Genomic DNA, 24,514 nt, shown 5'->3' with positions numbered 1-24,514 from the left:
CATTGAGGAAATTTTTCAACTAAAAGTAAAGAGCTACTAGACTAAATCAAAGATGTGCAGAAATAATAACGAATAATTGTTCAAACTTAAATTTTCTGTAAGCTTTTGTCTAGTGATGAACTTGTTAGAGTGACAAGAACTTTTTTTTCCACAAGAGGACATTTTTCAACTAAAAGTAAAGAGCCGCTAGACTAAATAAAAAAAATCATGAGTTTATGCACAGTTTTAACTAGCTAGGGCTAAATTTGTGTAAAAATTCAAAATTAGGAAAGAAAACCAAATGTTCCTGTATTACCTAAGTAACACAACAAAAAATCAATAGTTTATGTACAGTTTTAAATTATAATTACGAAAAAAATTGTCATGCTACAGTTGCGATGTGTGTATAATACACAAGTATCGGAATTGTTCATGGAGAGAGAACCGGATTACACGGTATTATTTAAAACGATAAGAAATTAAATTTAAAAAATTCAACTGAAAGTAAGAAGCAACATCAAAGTTTATAAACGAACAGAAATTATTACGAATAAGAAAAGGGCCACCCCCTCCTCAAGACATCACTCTTTACACAATTTTTTTGGAATTTAAAAACAAAGTTTATTATTATTAAAAATATTGAATAAAACTTTTTTATTTGATTATCTGAAGCATAGTTTAATGTTTTACTTTGAACAAACTACTTTGTTAATGCGTTACTTTTTATAAACACCAAGTATAAAGGCATTTAATTATCTAGGTGTTTGAAAACCAAGTTCAAAACTAACGATACTGTTTAAAAAAATTAGCTCCAACGCTTCGACATTGCTTAATAGAATTAAATGTTGGGAGTTTTTATCTTAGTTTTTGTATAAATCGTTTCGTTTTTGTAAAAAATTATAGAAAATATATTTCTATGGTTCAAAGATGTAAAATCCATAGGGGAAAATATAAATTAAAATTTAAACGTACATTAGCCATTGAAGGACCGGTGAGTTCATTTGGAGTATTCATTACTTTATATATATATACATCTATCTATATTTCAATGTGCACTGAAGTCAATGACATCAAACACTAAATAATATGCGATAATAACGGCATATTTCCTCTCCTTAATCAAATTAATAAATGCTGACCTATAGGATCATGGAAAACAAGTTCATTTTATGTCTTCTTTTCATTTGCATAAGACCCCCAATGTCATAAGCCATTCTATGACTTGTTTTTCAGAAATTTTAAGACCCTTTTAAGTACCAAAAAATAATTGGAGGACAACTAGGCTCCCCCCCTCCCACATCACCTTTTTCCAAAATCGTCTAATGGGAGCCACGGAGCCGAAGGCCTACCACGGGTAGGACCCCACCACCAAGGTTAGGTTAGGTTACCTAACATTTCTAGGTGGGCCCCCCACCCCCGGGGCCACGGGGACCGAAAGCCTACCACGGGTGGGACCCCCACCACCAAGGTTAGGTTACCTAACATTTCTAGGTGGGCCCCCCACCCCCGGGGCCACGGGGACCGAAAGCCTACAACGGGTGGGACCCCCACCACCAGGGTTAGGCTACCTAACATTTCTAGGTGGGCCCCCCACCCCCGGGGCCACGGGTCCGAAAGCCTGACACGGGTGGGACCCTCACCACCAAGGTTAGGTTAGGTTAGCTTAGGTTACCTAACATTTCTAGGTTAAGTTACATCAGGTTAAGTGGTGCACCACTTAACCTGATGTAAGTTAACCTAGAAATGTTAGGTAACCTAACCTAATCTAACCTAACCTAACCTTGGTGGTGGGGGTCCCACCTGTGGACGGCTTTTGGTCCCCGTTGCCCCGGGGGTGGGGGGCCCACCTATAAATGTTAGGTAACCTAACCTAACCATGTTGGTGGGGGTCCCACCCGTGGTAGGCTTTCGGTCCCCGTGGCCCCGGGGGTGGGGGGCCCACCTAGAAATGTTAGGTAACCTAACCTAACCTTGGTGGTGGGGGTCCCACCCGTGGTAGGCTTTCGGCCCCGTGGCCCCGGGGGTGGGGGGCCCACCTAGAAATGTTAGGTAACCTAACCTAACCTTGGTGGTGGGGGTCCTACCCGTGGTAGGCCTTCGGCTCCATGGCTCCCATTAGACGATTTTGGAAAAAGGTGATGTGGGAGGGGGGGGGGAGCCTAGTTGTCCGCCAATTATTTTTTTTTACTTAAAAGGGTCACTAGAATATTTTTTAAATTAGAATGAACCCCCTCTCGACTGTTGTGCTTCGAGTTGGAGTACAAATCTTTTTCAATCCCAACTTTTACCGGCTTATGTATAAATTTCATAACTTAAAAACCTTTCCCCCAGGGGCTGAAGGGTTCATTATCTCTAAAGACATAGTTATTGAGTATTTCAACTATGTTGAAGAAAAAAAATCCATCTAAAAATTGATTAGACGATTTTGGAAAAATATGCACATTATGACAAGAACTTTCATATATATGAAGTTACTTTGTTCACGTAGAAATAACTTTATTTCTGAAAAACAAGTCATAGAATGGCTTATGACATTGGGGGTCTTATGCAAATGAAAAGAAGACATAAAATGAACTTGTTTTCCATGATCCTATAGGTCAGCATTTATTAATTTGATTAAGGAAAGGAAATATGCCGTTATTACCGCATATTATTTAGTGTTTGATGTCATTAACTTCAGTGCATATTGAAATATAGATGGACATATATATATATAAAGTAATGAATACTCCAAATGAACTCACCGGTCCTTCAATGGCTAATATACGTTTAAATTTTAATTTATATTTTGCCCCATGTATTTTACATATTTGAACCATAGAAATATATTTTCTATGATTTTTTACAAAAACGAGACGATTTATACAAAAACTAAGATAAAACTCCCAACATTTAATTCTATTAAGCAATGTCGAAGCGTTGGAGCTAATTTTTTTAAACAGGTATCGTTAGTTTTGAACTTGGTTTTCAAACACCTAGATAATTAAATGCCTTTATACTTGGTGTTTATAAAAAGTAACGCATTAACAAAGTAGTTTGCTCAAAGTAAAACATTAAACTATGCTTCAGATAATCAAATAAAAAAGTTTTATTCAATATTTTTAATAATAATAAACTTTGTTTTTAAATTCTAAGAAAGTTGTGTAAAGAGTGATGTCTTGAGGAGGGGGGTGACCCTTTTCTTATACGTAATAATTTCTGTTCGTTTATAAACTTTGATGTTGCTTCTTACTTTCAGTTGAATTTTTTAAATTTAATTTCTTATCGTTTTAAATAATACCGTGTAATCCGGTTCTCTCTCCGTGAACAATTCCGATACTTGTATATTATAGACACATCGCAACTGTAGCATGACAATTTTTTTCGTGATTATAATTTAAAACTGTACATAAACTCTTGATTTTTTGTCGTGATACTTAGGTAACACAGAACATTTGGTTTTCATTCCTAATTTTAATTTTTAAACAAATTTAGCCCCATCTAGTTAAAACTGTGCATAAATTCATGATTTTTTTTAATTTAGTCTAGCAGCTCTTTACTTTTAGTTGAAAAATGTCTTCTTGTTGAAAAAAAGTTTTTGTCACTCTAACAAGTTCATCACTAGACAAAAGTTTACAGAAAATTTAAGTTTGAACTATTATTCGTTATTATTTCTGCACATCTTTGATTTAGTCTAGTAGCTCTTTACTTTTAGTTGAAAAATGTCCTCAATGATCCATCGTTAGCAAATTTAGCCCTAGCTAGTTAAAACCGTGCATAAATTCATGATGTTTTATTTAGTCTAGCAGCTCTTTACTTTTACTTGAAAATGTTCTCTTGTGGAAAAAAAGTTTTTGTCACTCTAACAAGTTCATCACTAGACAAAAGTTTACAGAAAATTTAAGTTTGAATAATTATTCGTTATATTTCTGCACATCTTTGATTTAGTCTAGTAGCTCTTTACTTTTAGTTGAAAAATGTCCTCAATGATCCATCGTTAACAAATTTAGCCCTAGCTAGTTAAAACTGTGTATAAATTCATGATTTTTTTTATTTAGTCTAGCAGCTCATTACTTTTAGTTGAAAAATGTCCTCTTGATTTAGTCTAGTAGCTCTTTACTTTTAGTTGAAAAATGTCCTCTTGTGAAAAAGTTTTTGACACTCTAACAAGTTTATCAATAGACATAGGTTTACAGAAAGTAACCTCTTAGTTTAACTGAGGTATTAGACCTTTCATCTATTTTAAAAAAAAAAAAATAAACTAGTTGAAGTTGTGTTTAAATTCTTCATCAATATAAAATCAAAAACATAAAAATTAAAAATGTAAAATGTTGATGCTATCATATACTATTACTGCATTTAGTTGCCCAAAGAGAGATAAATTCATCCAAAATCTTAATAGTGTCGTTATTTTTAGTTCAACTACTACTACTAATAATAAAACTCACCGTTGCACCAGAACTCTAGTTTTTTTTTTGTAAGAAAATTATTGTAAATAAATTTCTTTGGTTCGAAAATAAACTATTCCCGTAAAATCTGAACTAATACAGGTTTTTGACCGTAAACTCTAGTTTTTGATCATAGTGTTCTCAATCTTTTAGGATGTATGGAGCGAGTGGGAGCTCACAGTTGAGGAGGAGGAGCTTCTTCTCTGTACTAGTACATCATTTAATGTTACTGACGAGCTCACAGTTGAGGAGGAGGAGCTTCTCCTCTGTACTAGTAAAGAAATTGATGCTACGAGCCGAATGTGTATTGTAGATGACGAGCGATTGGCACCAGGTTTATCTTCAATTAGAGTACGTGAGGATTTATTTCAGGAGTTGTCTCCTTTGTTCGATATACTTATTAATGATAATGAGATTGAATGTATACCACCCCCTCTCATAGATATAATGGTAGTGGAGGATAATGACAGTGAAGTTGTGATAATTGAACCAGACATTTTATATTTAAAAACTATTGTAAATATTGATATTTCAAGTGAATAAAAATATTTAGAAGAATAATTTATATTTTATCATTGATAGAAAACTTGACTGTGGACTGATAGTACTCTATTGGGATGATCTTATCAAACTGAACTATTCATATACAGAAGTCTCTGCTGGTATCCTTATTCTATACATTTCTAGTAGGAGAAAATAAATATAGTATAAACAAATTTATTGTATGATTATAATATAAAACTCATTATGCATATCAATAATTAGTCTTATCGTTAAATGATATATGAGAACTCTTCCACCACGGTTTTCGTTGTTTAAAATCCATTTCGTAGAATGACCTCTTATGTTGTCTCTTAAAGGACCACATTTTTTCTTCTCTTAGAACATATTCATCATAATAGTCAGTGTTACAGCTGCATCATGGAAAATAATCACAATCATAGTATAACTTTTCCTATCTTCTACGGAAAAAATTAGAAGTGAACTTTAAATTTTTATGTCTTCGTGAACTTAAAACTGAAGTGGAAGCTTTTTATTTTCTCTGGTGAAATTAGAATTGAATTGGGTTCTTTGATAAAATTCAGAAGAGAATTTTAACTTTTCTATCTTCTATGAAAAATTGAGCCTTCTAGTAGTATCATTATGTCTAAAATTCTTTTTCTTACATCTCTGACCTTTATAATAAATATTCTGAACGTGGGAAGTTCTATCATACCCTAAAAATAATGAACACTTAAAAAAATAATGAATAAGATATTTTTAATGAAATAATGAAATGTAGAATATTAATATAAAAATATGTTAAATACATTATTATACATTATTAGTACACTTGCGCTTCACTTTCCGTCAATTCATCTTTATATTCATTGACGAAATTGTCTGCTAATGTCCTTTTTATTCTGCCTGCGATTTCACTGTCTATTGTCACATTACTTTTACATAGATAGCAGTTTTAACACATTGACAAGATATGATTTATGATGTTGGTGCAGCTGTATACATGTCTTCTTTTTTTCTTTGCTTTCATTCTAAAGGTAATACCGGAAAGATAGCGATAAGATCTAACAACGGCTAACATGCTACCAGAACCATTAGCTAGAAGTTGTCCCTCTTCATCAACTATTATTTTTACGTTGGCATTCTCTTTGAGTACTAATTTTTCTGGTAATGTTACTCTCGCATATCCACCGTTTGCATGATGGAAATTCTTGGGTACTCCAAAGGAATCTAACTTTTCGCTGTCCTGACAACGCATGCATACATTTCCAATAGTGTTACCACTTGCACTCGTTTCATAGTTCAGGTATTTCTTCTTGTCAGCATTCAACACGACGATGATTTTATCATGTGCACATACTTTCGTCGAATAATTCATCTTCACTTTTTTACAGATATGAATTGTGTGTTTATCCTACCACTGGATAAAAAATACTGATTTAATGCACGTAATAAACTAGGTTGTGTCAATAACCTGCCATAGAGTACCAGTGGGAAAGCCGCTTCGTATCTATGAATAAGCATAGAGTATGATTGGTAGAGCCGTAAGCATATTTCATGTCATTTTAAGATACGTAAAAAAGTTAAAAAAATACTATGTTAAAAAAATTCAAAAATTATTTTAAAAAATGGGGGGGCGGGGTCCCAGTGGTCTTTGGGGACTCGAGGTGCATTAAGGGGACCGGGAGCCTTTGGGGTTGGGGTAGGGGACCTCAAGATACTGCTCAAACGGAACTTGTGTATTATAACGACCACAGAGTTTCACCCTCAAATCCTCTTCTAAAACATCTTCTAAAATCATCTTTTAAAATGTCTCTAACTGTTTCGCCGAAATAATTCCCTAAAATGTCTAAAACAGTTTCGCCCATTTCAACTTGCAAAATGGGTTTAAGATGGACATTAAGAAAATAACTTGTTCTGAAAAGATATAATGAAGCCTTAAAAAATTAATAAAAAAGGGGGGCTCAGGGGCCTTTGGGATGGTGGGGGCCGTTTGGGAGCCGGGGGGACCTTTGGGGACCGGGGGCTTCCTTCAGGGTTGGGGTATGGGCGATCGGAGCCCTTTGGGATTGGGGTAGGGGGATCTGAGCCCTTTGTGGTTGGGGTAGGGACCTCATGACACTGTTCAAATGGAACTTGTGTATTATAACGACCACAGAGTTTCACCCTCAAATCCTCTTCTAAAACATCTTCTAAAATCCTCTTTTAAAATGTCTCTAACTGTTTCGCCGAAATAATTCCCTAAAATGTCTAAAACGGTTTCGCCCAAATAATCCCTAAACGTAATTTGTGCGTATTCCTTTTGTTTTTGACATCCCTGCGCTTTCACATTTGAAATTTCTAGGAAACCCTTTCCCACGTTAACCTCTTCATCTCATAAATGTTCCTAGCCATACGATTATGGCTTTGCTAGAATATCAATTCATCTCTCCGACTAGAAGACCAGTGAAGCCGTATTTAAAAATAGAATTTCTATCTCTTGAGACTCCAGCATAATTCCAAGATAACAAGTGATGTCATTTCTAATTCCTGTCACTAAAGATCAATGAAGCCCTATTTAAAAATAGAACATTAATTTTTCTCTTTGACCTATAGAGCGTTTATCCCTCAGACCTAAGATCAAAGAAGTCATACTTGTTTCTTTATTCCTCTTTTCGTAAATCAATAATCCCCCTAGCGATTTTGTAAATCAAGTTCTCAGAAATTCTCTCCCCTTTCGTGAATCAATAATTCCCCTCGATTATGTAAATTAATTTCATCGAAAACATGAAAATACATCAAAGTAAGAAAAATAATGTTTTTTCATTTTCACTGACAAAAACCATAAAAGCATCAATAAATTGACCAACACACATAACCATCCCTGAAACATCCATCAAAGTGAGAAAGATAATGTTTTTTTATTCTCACTGACAAAAACCATAAAACTATCCATAAATTGACCAACACACATAACCATCCATGAAACATCCATCAAAGTGAGAAAATTCCTGTTTTTTCATTCTCACTGACAAAAACCATAAAACAGACATAAATTGATGTTGACATCCATGAAAAACATCAAATAAATTGACCAACACTCATAACCGTCCAAGAAACATCCATAAAAGTGAGAAAAATCCTGTTTTTTCATTCTCACTGACAAAAACCATAAAACATCCATAAATTGCTGTACTCGTCGCTGTGTTTTCAGTCTCACTGACAAAAACCATAAGACAGACATAAATTGTTGTTGACATCCATGGAAAACAACAAATAAATTGACTAACACTCATAACCGTCCAAGAAACATCCATAAAAGTGAGAAAAATCCTGTTTTTTCATTCTCACTGACAACGAAACATTAAGACATGCATAAATTATGTAAAAAAGTTGTAGGTGGCAGCAGGGGTGTCGTCCGGGACCTTTAGGGTCCTTTCTACTCATAGGTTGTAAGTTATGGCCTGGGGTCAAATAAGATTTTTATAAAACGCATTGTCGTAGAAACTTCAAAAAGGACTAATTCGATTGGAAATTGAAATGGATAGTGCCCTTTTTAATAGTCGAAAGTGATTGAAAGCCAACTAACACCCCTTCCACGCCCACCATTTCCCCAAACACATCAAATTAAAATTTTGAGATAGCCATTTTGTTCCACGCAGTTTAAAATTCAGGAAATCATACCTTTGAGCAGGACACTCCCCCACAGTCTTCAGGGCAAGGGTTATAAGTTATGCCCTGGGGACATATAAGTTTTTATTGGAATATTTGTCATAGAAACTTGAAAAAGGGCTCATTCGATTGGATATTCAAAGGTCTAGTGCCCTTTTTAATAGTCAAAAGTGATTTGAGGACAAATAACCCCCCTTTCACGCCCACCTTTTCCCCAAACACATCCAATCAAAATTTTTAGATAGCCATTTTGTTCAGCGTAGTTGATTTCCAGATAAAAACATGTTTTTGAAGAGGACACTCCCCCCCAGCCCTCAGGACAGGGGTTGTAAGATGTGCTCTTGGGGCATATAAGGTTTTTCTAGAAAGCGTTGTCGTAGAAACTTCAAAAAAGGCTCATTCGATTGGAAATTAAAAGGGCTAGTGCCCTTTTTAATAGTCGAAAATGATTGGAGGGCAACTAGACCCCCTCTCACGCCCACCTTTTCCCCAAACACATCAATCAAAATTTTAAGATAGCCATTTTGTTCAACGTAGTTGAAGGTTTTGGAAATTAGGTCTTCGAGAATGACAACCCCCCCACAGCCCTGCGGGCAAGGGTTGTAAGTTATGCCCTGGGGGCATATAAGGTTCTTATAGAACACATTGTCGTACAAACTTCAAAAAGGGATCATTCGATTGGAAATTGAAATGGCTATTGCCTTTTTAAATAGTCGAAAGTGATTGGAAGGCAACTAACACTCCTTTCACACCCACCATTTCCCCAAACACATCAAATCAAAATTTTTAGGTAGCCCTTTGGTTTCATGCAGTTTAAATTTCAGGAAATTATATTTTTGAGCAGGACGCTCCACCCACAATCTTCAGGGCAAGGGTTATAATTTATGCCCTTGTGGCATATAAGGTTTTTATTGAAATCTTTGTCGTAAAAACTTGAAAAATGGCTCTCTCGATTGGAAATTTAAAGGGCTAGTAGCCTACCCTTTTTAATGGTCGAAAATGATTTGAGGGCAACTAACCCCCCTCTCAAGGCCACCTTTTCCCCATACACATCCAATCAAAATTTTTAGATACCCATTTTTTTCAAAGAGTCGAAAGTTTTGGAAATTAGCTTTTTAAGGATGACAACCCCTCACCCCTCACAACCCTCAGGGAAGGAGTTTTAAGTAATTCCATGGGGCATATAAGACTTTTTATAGAAAGCGATTTTGTAAAAACTTCAAAAAGGGCTCATTCAATTGGAAATTGAAAGGGCTAGTGCCCTTATAATAGTCGAAAGTGGCTGAAGGGCAATTAACCCCCCTCTCACGCCCAAACACATCCAATCAAAATTGTGAGATATCCATTTTGTTCAACGTAGTCGAAAGCTCTGGAAATTAGGTCTTTTAGGATGACAACCCCCCTCAAATCCCTCAGTGCAACGGTGGTAAATTATGCCCTGGGGGCGTATAAGGTTTATATAGAAAGTTGTTGTAGAAATTTCAAAAAGGGCTCATTTGATTGGAAATTGAAGTTGCCCTACTTAATAGTTGAAAGTGAGTGGAGAGTAATTGACCCCCCTCTCACGCCCACCATTTCCCCAAACACGTTCAATTAAAGTTTAGAGATAGCCATCTTGTTCAACGTAGTTGAAAGTTCTGGAAATTATGCATTTAAGGATGGCAAACCCCCCGGAGCCCCCAGGGCAAAGGTTGTAAGTTATGCCCTGGGGGCATATAAGGTTTTTATAGATAGAGTTATCGTAAAAACTTCAAAAGGGGCTCATTCAACTGGTAACTGAGAGGGCTAGTGCCCTTTTTAATAGTCGAAAGTGATTGGAGGGTAACTAACCACCCTCTCACGCCCACTATTCCCCCAAACACATCCAATCATAATTCTCAGATATAAATTTTGTTCAACGTAGATGTAAGTTCTGGAAATTAGGTCTTTGAGGATGACACCCCCCAGTCCTCAGGGCAAGGGTTTTAAGTTATGCCCTGGGGGCATACGAGGTTTTTATTGTAAGAGTTGTCGTAGAAACTTCAAAAGGGCTAATTTGATTGGAAATTGAAAAGGCTAGTGCCTTTTTAATAGTTGAAAGTGATTGGAGATTGACTAACGCCCCTCTCACGCCCACCATTTTCCCTAACACATCCAATCAAAATTTTGAGATAGCCATTTTGTTTAATGTAGCTGAAAGTTCTGGAAATTAGGTTTTTGAGGATGACCACTATCCTAACAGTCTTTAGGTTACGGTTTTTGATTTATGCCTTGGGGGCACATAATACTTTTGTAATAAGTGTTCTCGTAGAAACTAGGAGGTAGGTTATTTAATTGAAAATCAAAAGGGCTAGTTCCCTGTTTAATAGCTAAAAGTTATCGGAAGGTTTGACATTCTTATAGTGAAGATCGATGAAGGTACGATGTATTATTTTTTTTGTTTTTGTTTAGACCAGGGCACTTCGTATCGAAGGTTTTGTCGTAGGAACTTCAAAAAACGCTCAATTGATTGAAAATAGAAAGGGCTGATGCCCTTTTTAATAGTTGAAAGTGATTGGACGGCAACTAATCCCACTCCCACACCCACCCTCCCATTTGCCTTTATATTTAAAAACTTAATGATGCCCTAAGATTAAATCAAACTGCAGTGTGTTAATGCTAATTGCCAATAAGGCATCTCAGCAGTATCCCAAGAACGACATAATTTGCACTTCACTGAAAAAAATGCAAATGAATGTTCATTGTCAGTTTAATATACATATAGTGATATTTAGTAATCAAAATGTTAATATTATTTGATCTATTAAAGTTATAAAAGTAAAAACATTTATTTTTTTTCAGTAAAGTGCAATTATGTTCTGGCCTTGGGAAGGCATAGGGGTTTTGAGCCCAACTTATGTTATTTTCTGGTCTTTTTGAGTCTGACTCGTTTATTTTTTGTATTATCTTCTCGTTTTGGGTTTCATTGATTCGTCGATACAGATTTTCCGTAGTTTTGCGATTGATACATTATTTACTTTTAATTTTGCTCATTTTTTGTTTTATGAATTTCTTTACTTTTCTTTGAAAAGCTTATTTTGTAGAAAAAGTTATTTCAATTAATCTCAGAAAATGGCACTATAAATTGCAAATTTAGCCTTATAGTATAACATAAAAGTAATAATTTTGTCTCGATTCAAAAGTCGTTAGCTGATGTTGACATACGTGTAGCAGTGACTACTTAGATGGACCAATCTTCATCAGATGACCTTTTAAGTAAAATAAGATAAAGTGCTGCAACAAAGTGGAGTTTTCTTGCAGTCTGTGCCACAAAACATTAATTTTTTCAAAAAGAGGGTCAAAATGCTGGGGATAACAAGTTCTAGCAGACTCAATCGATTTTCTATGGTCAAAAACCCCAAATAGGAAGTTTTGCGCCCCCACCCATCTTGAACAACGGAAGCAGTTTCTAAATCTGCTGTGCCTTTTAAAATTTCCATCACCCAGGTTAATAACGATCTTTTTATAAAGTTTATTTGTGCATATTTGAAAAAAAAACTAGCAAAAATTAGTTTTAAAAAGACCAAGCTTTTTTACGGACGTAAAGAGCGAAGTTGAAATTTAAAACGAACAAAACTTATTGTTTCGCCGATTGTTAAAGATATATCTACAAAACTAGCTCAATTCAACTGACTCACAATATTTTCAAACGTCTGTAGAGTTCTAAAAACCTGCACTTTACTGAAAAATGAGCTTCCTTGAATTTTTTAGAGAAATATAATTGTACAGTAAAAGTTACCAATATTATGGTCGCTCAAAGAGTATTGAGAGACGTAAAAATTAGTCTTTATTTGTGCAGGCTAGTTAGAGTAAGATAACATCCTGTTTCTTAGAATCGGCTCTGTGTTTTCAGGAAAACACTATTTTCTAGTATTCTACACCTACAGATATTGAAAAATGCCACGAGTCAATTTTTTTCAGTTAGTTTTCTAGTTTTATCGTACTTAATTGGCAAAGCAATAATTTTCTTCAAGTTTCAGCATCTCTCTTTACTTCCGTGAGAAAAGGTTCAGGTTTGTTAAACTGATTAACAAATTAAAGATTACTTCCTATACCGTATTAAACTTTCAGGTCGATCAGATAAAAAGCAACGTCTAATTTTGTGGCTAAGGCTTGAATTCCCCCCCCGTCCCCCCAATCACACACTTCAAACGAAGCTTATTAAAATACATATACCTGGAATCGGCATAAAAGCCAATTCTTTTAAGATATCAATTATTATCAAACTTTCTTTTATTTTTAGATTTTCGGTTACTATTTCCCCGAGTCGCTCCTTACTTACAGTTCGTTACCCCGAACTGTTTGATAAAGTATTAAAGAGACAATATGATATTATCTCTTTTCCAAGATTTTTACGAATCATGGTGTAAAAATATGATTTTGACGGCAAAACATCTGACTTGAAGGTCCAAACCAGCTCTTTGGTCCAAAGGTTAAAGTAATTAATATACCCAAAGGATGACAGTTTTCTTGAGAAGAATCCTGATCAAACCATTAAATGGATATTAAAACTTGCATAGATGTAGTGTTGACATGATGAAAAATGGGTAAAGAAAAAGTTTGACATTTTGAAGTATTCATTGTTCAAAAAAGGAGGAATGACGACAGAAAATAAACAGATGATAAATCATTTGGGCAGTCAAAGACATCAAAGAATTTTTTTTATGTGACCATCTAGTAGTATCATGCCGTTGTCAGAAGGTAAAAGTGCGCATGCATCCCATTTCGGCGCTTTCAGACTTATCAACATTATCCTATTGAAAAGAATAAGCTGAATTCGACTGGTCTAGGGGAGATAGGCACATGCGAGGGTGTGGGGAACGAGCGTGGGATTGCCTCCTCCCTTGATATATTTGTTGTAACTTAGCTTGAAAGTTTCAAGCGAAAGATTTTCAGGAATAACCTTTCCTGGGAGGCTATTCCAGGCGGTGATAGATCGTCAGACGAAGTTAATTTTTAGGTATTCCTGATGGAGTGTATCCTGCTCAAGACAGTTCTGCCAAGCTGTGTTTTAAGGAGTTGCCCTAAAAGGCTCTGTTCTTTCATAAACGAGCTTTGAAAACTCCTCTGATGGAGGAGAGCGCATGTGTTTGTAAAAGACCGATAGTTGTCACGTCAGAACGATCTTGGATCGATTGTAGAGGTTGACGTGAAAAAAGGCAAGATGAACTCATCAGACAGGAGATTTTTGCATCTTAGAATACACTAATAGCTTCCTGGAGCAGGAGAATCTCAATTTGATGAGATATTCAGCCCATGCGCGATCTGAAGAAAAGTGGAATCCAAGAGGGCATAGTGCATCTATTCTTTTTATTACCTCTCATTTGAAGATAGAATATGGATTAGCCTTCATATTTCGTGCCTCAAAATGAGAAGCTCATTTGCTTTTATGCATTGAAACTGACAATCCACTCATCGGTCCACATCTTAACTGTTTCTAAGTTGGCCTGAAGTTTTTAATGGGTTAACTCATGATTCGTTTTGATTTGGAACCTATGCGTCCATAAGCTTTCAAAAATTGAACTACTTACGAAGATTCTAGTTTCTTCTTCTTATTGTGAATTTTAGTAATGTTTATTCCATTAGGTAGCTTAGTATCGCCTTCTTGGGAAATATTGATACAAATTCGCCGATTTTTCTTCTCCATGGCCGAAACTGATAGTTCCTGTTGCAACTTCTCTTTAGTTTTCCTATAGAAAAATAAATTGGTAAAAAAAAACTTTAATCAAGCTATCGTTCTTTTGTTTCTAGCATAGACTTATACGAGATTAGTTAATAATGGCAGTTTCCATTCACCCGAATGTTTCCTTTTTGTAATTGAAAAAAAGTTTTAAGGTGTTATTCAAAGAAAAGTAAGGAACAATATCAATACTTGAATCGATTAGCAATAAAGTCATATAACTTTTGAAGCGAAAATTGCTTTGAACGAGTAGCCTAAATAAAACCCAAAAAAAAACTAAAATTAAAATGAACAATCACATTAAACCTAAGATAATACACTGCAGGAAGCACTAACAATAATGAAATGAATGCTAGAGCAAAGAGAAATTCAAACGAATTATCAGGTTAAACTTAAAACAAACATAAGTTATGCCAAATGAGAGTAGGGCTGCCACCCCGCCGTCTAATTCCACAGAAAGCCAAATCATGACTTGTGCTTTACTGAAAACAAAATATATCTGAAACAGTTTTTCTTTTATCCTTATAAGGTTGCAAAATCGAGAATTGCTGAGACTCCAAAAATCTAATTTAGTCTTAATCAATCTAATTTAGTTATAATGATATGTAATAAATTTTTATCAATACTTTGTTTCTTTTAAACGCATTCCTTTCAAATATGCAGAAAACTAATTGTCAAATTGTTTATTGATTCGTGAATCCGAAATTTTTTTCAAGAAACAAAATAGATAGCTTCAAAAACTGCCAATGCATAAATTTTTATTAAGGCACCAATTTTCTATATGGAACAATAAGAAGAACTTTTGACAAAAATGTATCTTTTAGAAGTAGTAACACTAAAATGACAGCATATATAATTATTCTATGAAATATATTTTTTCTTCCCTGTAATCTTCATTGTTATCGTGATATTCTTTTTTTGTTACTGAAGTTCTATGAAATAAAAACCACGCTGTTTGAAATGCACATTGTTCAAAGCAAGGCGTCCATGATACTCAATCCTTTTAGAGATTTGAGGGGGAAAGTAGAGTCATTCTTATTTACGGAAGCTCTTAATTGTAAAGCTTAATTAGCCTTTGGATATTATTAAATAAAAAAATAAGTTTTTTTTTTAACTGAAAGTAAGCAGCGGCATTAAAACTTAAAACGAACAGAAATTATTCCGTATATGAAAGGGGCTGTCCCTTCCTCAACGCCTCGTTCTTTACGCTAAAGTTTGTATTGTTTTAAAAAATAAAGCTGTGAGACAGAGTCAAACTTGAGCGTAAAGAGCGAGGCGCTGAGTTCGTTACCGCGAACCGTTTGATTTTGTTATTGTGTTGTTGTTGTTGTTGAAAAAAATAAGACGCACTGCTCAAAATACAAATCGTTTTAAGTAAAGAGCAAATGAAACTTTGGCCTTCGAGTGCCGTAGCTTCTAGCTCCAAGTTCAAATCGTTTTATGACTTAATTAATTAAAAAGAACAAGTTTATTCAACCGAAAGTAAGGATCAATATTAAAACTTAAAGTGAACAGAAATTATCACATACATGAGGGAGGTTGGCCTATCCTCAATACCTCGCTCTTTACGCTGAAGTTTTACTTTTTGTCCCAACTCTTTCAGAACGAGTCCTGAAATACAACGACGGTTTAATTAGAATTAATTAAAAAAAAATTCCGAGCAAGAAGTTTCTCAAAGAAAATAAATACCATATTAAAGCTAAGAGCAGTTGAAATAAAAATCTACAATAATTCAAGTTCAAAGCAAGGCCGTACCCAGGATTTTTTTCGAGAGGGGGGGGGGGGGGTACTCAAAGATTTTTTTCGGGGGTTTCATTTATTCTATAATAGTAATTTCTGGTTGCTTTGAGTTTGAATTATTATAGATTTTTATTTCCGCTGATCATAAGTTTAATATGACTTTACTTTTCTTTGAAAAACTTCTTGTTCAGAGAGTTTATTTCAAAATGAATTTTTGTTTGTTTTTGATTCCCAAAGTTTCAAGTTTTTCAAAATTCCCTATTTCAAATCAAACTTTTTTTTAACGTTAAAGTTTCATCGAAGTATCAAAACAAGCATCAAAGTAACAAAGTATCAAAGTAAAGAAAGTACCAAAGTAAAGAAACTATCAAAGTAAACACTGGATGAAAGTAACAATGAGCAACTTCCATAACTTACAGCCCTTTCCCCGTAAATCAAAGTTTCCCTGTAAGTCAGTAAATCCAAGTATCAAAATAAACAAACTATCAAAGTAACAATAAGCAACTTGTATAACTCAAAGCCCTTTCCCTGGGGGCTGGGAGGGGGGTTCAACCCTGGAAGAATAGTTGTTTGGCGTTTGGACTGTTTTCAACAAAATGACTATCTCAAAATTTTGACCAGATGCCTTTGGAGAAAAGAGGGGGTTGGTTGCAATTTGATTACCATTGACTCTTCAAAAAAGAACTATAAGTTTCAATTTACAATCGAAAGAGCGTATTAACTTACCCAAAGTTAATACGGCCACCCTTCCACAATAACCTTATATGTTAACAAGGGGCACTAGCAAAAGTTACAAACCTTGCCCAGGGGGCTATGGGGATCTTTAATATGTCATAACAGCTAAGGGTATTATTTGAAACTTTCAGGGATTAAACAGGGGAACAAAAAACTAAATCAAGAGACACTGCGCGCATTCAGGATGCCAAAAGGGTGAATTTTTAAAGCCTAAATTACGGGTAAGAATATTAAGTTGAACATCACAAGGAATTTTGAGGTAGACATAGAACTAAATCAAAAGACACAATGTACAACCAAGTTGTCAAAAGGGCGTATATTTGATATCTCAGGAGCGGCTATGGATATTAAATAGAAAATTTTCAGAATATGTTGAAATAAACCAAAAGACATTGGGTGTATGCAGGCTTTCAAAAGGGTACATATGCAATATCTCAAGCATGATTAAGGGTATTAGGATGAAACTTCCAGAAAATGTTAGGGGGAGGATGTAGAACTAAATCAAAAGATACTATGTGCATTAAGGTTGTCAAAAAGGTGTATATGGAATATCTCAGGACCGGCTAAGAGCATCAAGTTGAAACTTTCAGGGCATGTGAAAGGGGATAAATCAATAGGCAATATACGTGCGCATCCAGGTTGCCAAACGGGCATATCTACAATATAGCAGAAACAGCTAAAGTTAGTAAGTTAAATCTCCAGGGCATAGTAAAGGAATGTTGAACTCAACCGAAAGACATTATGTGCATCCAAGTTGTCAAAAGAGCGTATATGCAATGACTCAGCAACGGCAAAGGCTATTAAATTGAAATTTTAAAGGAATATTGAGAGTATTATTGAGCTAGATCAAGAGACACTATAAGCATAAAACTTATCAAAAGGATGTACCTACAATATCTAAAGAACGGCTAAGGATATTAAATTTAAACTTTAAGGGGAACGTAAAACTAAATAAAAAGACACAATATGCATCCAGGTTATTTAAATGCGTTTTCTGGCATTCAGGCAAAAAAATTTCAATTGAAACTTCAGAACCAGGAGAATCTTCATCATTACTCAAACCTTGGGGCATTGTTTCTTGACATCCAATTTTTATTTTTCAAACAACAAAACAGAAATCTTTTCAATAATTGAGCTCAAATACAATACGATTCTCATTCAATAATACAGACAATAGCACACAAATCAAAATTTAACAATACAATAAGATTCTTATAAGAAAATCCCAATTCATCAGGGGCGTCCCGAGGAGGGGGGGGAGTTGCGTGCCCCTCCCATTTTTTTTGGCATTCGGTAAAATTTTCACCGACGGTGAAAATTTCGGCAGAAATTTTACAAAATAAGCTGAAATTTAGCAAAATTCTTGATTTCTGCAGAAAATTCGGCATAAATCAGATAGCGATTTGGTAAAATTTTCCAAGATCGCCCCCCAATAAGATGAGCCTCAGGACGCCCCTGCCGTTCAGAATTTGTCTATGCAACAGGATTGAGATTTGGATGGCTTCAGTCCTGTAGAATACCAAATATTATTCAGATTTTAAATCCCCCTTCCCATCATTTTCACCATTATCCCCTTTCCAATCAATTCAAAAATATTTTTAATAACTGTTATTGAAATTTGTTGCAAAGTTTTGTCAAACAAATAAATAGCAAGCCGAAATCTCAATTTTTAAGCAGAAAAACCCAGTTTTTTTGCAAACATTTCTCTTATTAACCAACAGCGGCGTCGTTTCTGGGGGCAGTTGCCCCCAAAATAATTTGGAGAAAAAATCATTATATAGCCCATGCCCCTGGACTCTCTGGATGTATACCCCTCTTGTTCCCCCAATAAAAATGTTGGAGCTGCGCCCCTGTTAACCAATACAAGAACAATGTCAATAAAACCTATTAAAAACCCATTAAGAAGACTCCCCTCCCCCTAAAAAAGTTTTTTAAAGAAAAGTAAAGAGCTAAATTAAACAATAGACGAGCAAGAAGTCATTCATAATGCATAATTCAATGGAAAAGAAATCGCCATCAAAGAATAAAGGAAATCAAAACGAGCAGAAATTAAAATGAATAATAATGTCTTTTAAACAGACCGAAATTACCACAAGCAGGGGTAGGATTAACATTCTAAGCCATCTAACATACAACTGCACGGTTCAAAATAGATTGTTTTCAATGAAATTCAAATGACGTTCAAGTCGTTCTGAGAGGGAGGGAGGGATTGGTAGTACCTCTCACATAAAACTTGGTTATTCTTGATATAAAATATTTTTTTCAGGACTCTTTCACTAAACGGACTCTTTTACCTAGTGTATATGGAATGTCAAACTGGAGACGCGACGAAAATCTAGACTTGATCCTCATTTGCATTTGCGCTCTGTTTCAAGCAGTGTGTCTTTATTTGTCGGGCCATCAACAACAAAAGAAAAAAGGTACTCTTTTATTAAACGGACTCTTTTATACAGTGCTAGTTTGGTTAATGCTAATGAAATAAAATAGGATGAATATATAATAGTTTTGAAACAAATTTAGGCTATATATTTGCACATTAAGGGTGGGGGTTGGGGGCAAAGCATAGCATATATTAAATACCTAACCTCGGTACGTTTCCCCCCCCCCCCCCCCCCCCCTCCAAAAAAAAAAAGAAAACAAAAAAACAACACTTTTAATATCTTATACGCAATTAAAACCACGCTATATATTGTATTTCTCTACATCGGTGTCTTGAATCATCCCGTAAAAAATGGGTTTTTCGTCGTGTCTCCAGTTGACCTTCCATATACACTAGATAAAAGAGTTCGTTTAGTGAAAGAGTACCGAAAAAAATATTATATATCAAGAATAACCAAGTTTTATATGATTGGTACTACCAATCCCTCCCTCCCTCTCAGAACGACTTGAACGTCATTTGAATGTAATTGAAAACAATCTATTTTGAACAATGCAGTTTTTATTCGTCACAACATCAACAACAAAAAGAAAGACAATGACCATGATAACCAACATTACCGAACAAAGTAATGAAAGTAGAATTATTGTTTAATATATAATGAAATTCATTACTGGATATCTCAGCAATTGTGGATTTATTTACATCAAAAAAGAAAAATATTTAAAATCCTTTTTTTTTCAGTAATGACACTCCTTTTCCAATTTTTTTCTCCCCCCAAAAGAGGTCTGAAGCCCTTTGGACTCCAATCCCTGGTGAACCAATATTTCCCCCCCTTTTTTTGTTGATTATTAGGGTCTTTAAACCTTACGGCCCAGAGCTACAAGCTGTTCGGGCAAAATGTTTTGCACATTTGTAAGGCGTTCAGGCCCCGTTACCGGGGAACACATATACCTTTTCTATTTTTATTCTGCGTGGTGAACCACTCAGCCAAATCACTAAATAATATAAGTTTCGAGTCGATAAAAAGGTTCTTGGTTACTTTTGAGGTCTCATATTGAAGTGGGAGTGCCCAAAAACTTTTTGTTTGCATATTTGATTTTTCTTAAAACAAGGACTTACGGCTTCAAACTTTCAACTGAGCAGGCGTAAAAACCTGTTTTTCCCATTTCCGGTTCCCCTGACACCCCCTTCTCCAAATACATTCTTCTGGCCAAGGGGTTAATCCTTAAAAGCGCAGAGCCAATTTGACACCCAAGAACGAACGAACTCCCATTTTTCAACTATAAACCTAGTTACAAACAACTGGCAGTTTGCATAATTGTACCCTTTGCCTCAAGGGCTATTGGGGTCATATTATCCCCGGTGGAATTTTTTTGGATCTTTTGGCTGTTTTGAGGAAATGGCTATCTCAAAATTACATCCGATATCATGGGGCCTAAGGGGAGGGGGGAGGTAGCCAAAACCATACAGGAGGAGGCTGGTTGCCTTCGAATTGCGTTTTTCCCTTAAGAAGGGGATTAGAAGTTTTAATTTCCAATCAAATGAGTCCCTTCCCGAGTTTTTACCGTCACCTCCCGTAGGAAGTGGCTGGGGATAAAACAAACAAATAAATACGAGTATATTATGCATGGAATTTTCTTTACTATAGGCAATGCTAGAGCGTTGCCTCGAATATTGAAGCCAATCATGCACAAATATACAAAAACTTAGGCAGTAGCCAGTTGTTTCTTTTATTTACAGCTGACCACAGTTATATCTAAGCAAGAACTATATATATATATATATATATATATATATATATATATATATATATATATATATATATATATATATATATATATATATATATATATATATATATATATATATATATATATATATATATATATATATATATATATATATATATATATATATATATATATATATATATATATATATATATATATATATATATATATATATATATATATATATATATATATATATATATATATATATATATATATATATATATATATATATATATATATATATATATATATATATATAGAGAGAGAGAGAGATATATATATATATATAGAGAGAGAGACGCACGCACGCACGCACGCACGCACGCACGCACGCACGCACGCACGCACGACGACGACGACGACGACGACGACGACGACGACGACGAGAGAGAGAGAGAGAGAGAGAGAGAGAGAGAGAGAGAGAGAGAGAGAGAGAGAGAGAGAGAGAGAGAGAGAGAGAGAGAGAGAGAGAGAGAGAGAGAGAGAGAGAGAGAGAGAGAGAGAGAGGCCCGGTCGAAGTGTCGTAGCGCGCGCGCGCGCGCGCGCGCGCGCGCGCGCGCGCGCGCGCGCGTACTATAGACGCGCGCGCGCGCGCGCGCGCGCGCGCGCGCGCGCGCGCGCGCGCGCGCGCGCGCGCGCGCGCGCGCGCGCGCGCGCGCGCGCGCGCGCGCGCGCGCGCGCGCGCGCGCGCGCGCGCGCGCGCGCGCGCGCGCGCGCGCGCGCAGAGAGCCCGAGATACGAAGTCGGTCAGTGCCAACGCCGCCGGCACACCACAGGCACGCCACCGCCGGCAAAGGCGGCGGCGCTCGGTCGACTTTTAATTAATTTTGCGGCAATTCTTTATTGCGTCAACTGCAAAGTCGGAGCTTTTCCTTCTCGTATGGTTTAGTATTTCGACTTTCCTGATTAGAAATCAAGCAGAGCTTGCACTATCCCCGAATTTTCGGGTGTTTCCCCGAAAATCTATGCGTCACCCCGAAAAAAATTTGGTTCCCCGAATCCCTGAGAATCACGCAATCACGATGCCACCCCTAGCGATTTATCACCAGAGTAGTATGTATATAATATTTAAGAGCGGGGTGTCTCCCTATATAGCTATAATATTTAAGAGCGGGGTGTCTCCCTATATAGCTATAATGATAAGTAGCGGACAGTGCTCCCGTCAATACAAGCAGACAGTGTAATGACCGGAATTCAACCACCGTGAAAATTCGTGTTGATCTGTGTTAAAAGTGCGTGATGTTTTCATGCTAGTGATGTTTTCATGCTAGTGAGCGTGGATATAAAAAGTCCGATACCGAGTTAGTATCTCAGTCAATAAGTTGAATTTGAATAGTTTACATTATTTCAAATTGGAGAAATAAACGTTCAAATATTGTGAAAATGAGTAGTTTAACAATATTACACCTCGAAGGAGCTGACAGTGATATTATGAAGACAAGGGTCCCCAATATAGCAGATAAATTTGGAAAGGATTCCCGACTAACATTTGATTGGAATGATGTGTTCGGTAGATACGTTAAATTATTGAGTAAACTTAATTCAGATGAACATTTATATTTTCCCGCAAAAGTGAATATAATTTATTTATCACGACTACACCATGGATTGAATGATATTATGAAGCACACTGAGGAAAATGGATTGAATCATATAACACAAAAAGATTTAAAATATATTCTTTTATTACATTTCTGTCAATAAAAATGTTTTTTCTTATAATGTTTTTTTTTTTTGATTAGACACTCTAGATGATCGTTTACTCCACTCTCTCTCTCTCTCTCTATGGTGGTGATGGTGGTGGTGGTGTTGTCCAATAGGTATTGAGATTATGCACAAAGTAGAAACTTGCGATTGTTATTTTAGTCTATAGTTGATAGTGGGAGTATCAAGAATGATCGGATTTGAGAAACAGAAGATCGTAAGGAATCTAGTCCAATTGGAAACCTTTTTAGTGTTAGATGATGGCTTTTTGGAATTATCTCTTCAAGAGAAAATATTTTCTCTAGAACTGATTAACTTTATAATGGGATCTGATTCTTCATGCTTGGGTTATTATACGAAACTTATGCATTGTAAATCAAATGCATTCGCTCAATTTATTGATGTATTAATTGAAAGGGAGCGAAATGATTTTGTGATTCTGCTTTTAACCACTACATAGAAATTAATTCTTTAAAACAATAAGAAAGAATTTTTTTTGACGATGTTCGATTACTTCTCCTCCCCCCTAGAAGACAATGTTATTTTTTTATTGATTTTGAGTCAGTTTCTTTCTTGCAGTGAGATGGTCCACATCAGAAAAATGTATCATACGTGTTCACTATGTTTATATACATTGAGCAGCTGGTCTTCATGTGAGAACTGTACTACAGTTGATGGCTATAATAAAAAGTGTAGACTGTGTACTCCGTGTACATTGCATAAAGGATATGCTGTACAAATTAATCACTGTAATACATGTTGTGAAGACACTTATGACTCTTATACATAATGAATATATATGCTCTAATTGGCATTTTGTTAAGTGCGACCAGTGGGAAAATACTTACCTTGGTATTATTAGAAAAAACCCTAAGAGTGACTTCAGTTCATTTCTAAGGGATTGGTATCTTTCCGGTTTTAAATTCTATTGGGAACAAGAATTTGGAGTACATTTCAATTGTAAAAACATGCAGCGAGTCTGGTTCTTGCGTCATCGCTGTGATGACAATGCGAGTAATAATTATAAACCTATTTATTTTTATTTGGTTGTGACAGAAAGTGACTCTTCATATGAGAATATTGTTTGCAACATTACTTCAAATAATCAGATAGAAATAGGTGAATTTTTCAATATGAATCGTAATAGTATCACTGACTTCACAAGAATATTTAATAAAAATGAAGTTACAAAATATTGTGGAAAATGTGATCCGGACTTTGTACAATAGGATCAGTACAAGTTGAATCCAAATGATCTGCCACCACTAATCGTTGTCGACGACGATGACTGTGATGTCATCTAAATGACTATGAAGAAGAAGAAATCTAAACAAATGAAGACAATAGACTTTTTTATAGTGCACATATGTTTTATTAATAAACAAATTCACACGCAATTTTAAAACACTTTATTCTTAGGGCCCTGAAATCAACACTGTACATGTCTGAAAGGGTATTTTCTGCTAGTAAGTCATTCAGGCGTAGAATTTGTACATAAATATTGAAAAACTTACTGAAAGTATAAACACAACACCGAAAAATTAAATAAAGTAATGCACGAAATCCACAGTGTTTGGTCGATGAATCCTGTTCTCACATCCAACTTTAAATGATTGTCTATTCACATTCTCCAAGGTAGTTTTTTATGTGTAGTGTTTGAAACGCAAGTGGTAAACGAAGAAAATCAAAAAAATTCTATGTTCTTTGCTGTCTGATAGATGTATAACCACTAACCTGTCTGTACAGTTGATTGACTACTATTAGAAATCATAATAGTTTTGCTAACAGTATGAATGTATTGAAGAAAATCTGAGGGTATACAGTAGTATATGTATTAGGTTATGAAAGGATCCATGCTAAATACATTGATTTTTTGAGTAGTGTTCATGGTACCAAGTCTTAAAGA

At 35.5% G+C, this 24,514-nt stretch overlaps 1 protein-coding gene across 2 annotated transcripts in view; it reads right to left on the bottom strand.

The window, feature by feature from the left end:
- capu (formin protein cappuccino) overlaps nucleotides 1-24,514 on the bottom strand; it is a 380,358-nt gene that overhangs the window by 240,776 nt on the left and 115,068 nt on the right. For both annotated transcript variants that reach the window (XM_089093489.1, XM_089093490.1), the window contains one exon: nucleotides 14,108-14,266. In XM_089093489.1, coding sequence (XP_088949615.1) covers nucleotides 14,108-14,223 — 116 coding nt within the window. In that variant the 5' untranslated portion in view covers nucleotides 14,224-14,266. The remainder of the gene's footprint in view (nucleotides 1-14,107; nucleotides 14,267-24,514) is intronic.

This window comes from Artemia sp. Qi Xiang Cuo, chromosome 8 (genome assembly GCF_049724085.1).
Source record: "Artemia sp. Qi Xiang Cuo chromosome 8, ASM4972408v1, whole genome shotgun sequence".
Lineage (NCBI taxonomy): Eukaryota > Metazoa > Arthropoda > Branchiopoda > Anostraca > Artemiidae > Artemia > Artemia sp. Qi Xiang Cuo.
The sequence above is the reverse complement of the archived record's forward strand: the minus strand, read 5'-3'. Positions and strand labels throughout refer to the sequence as shown.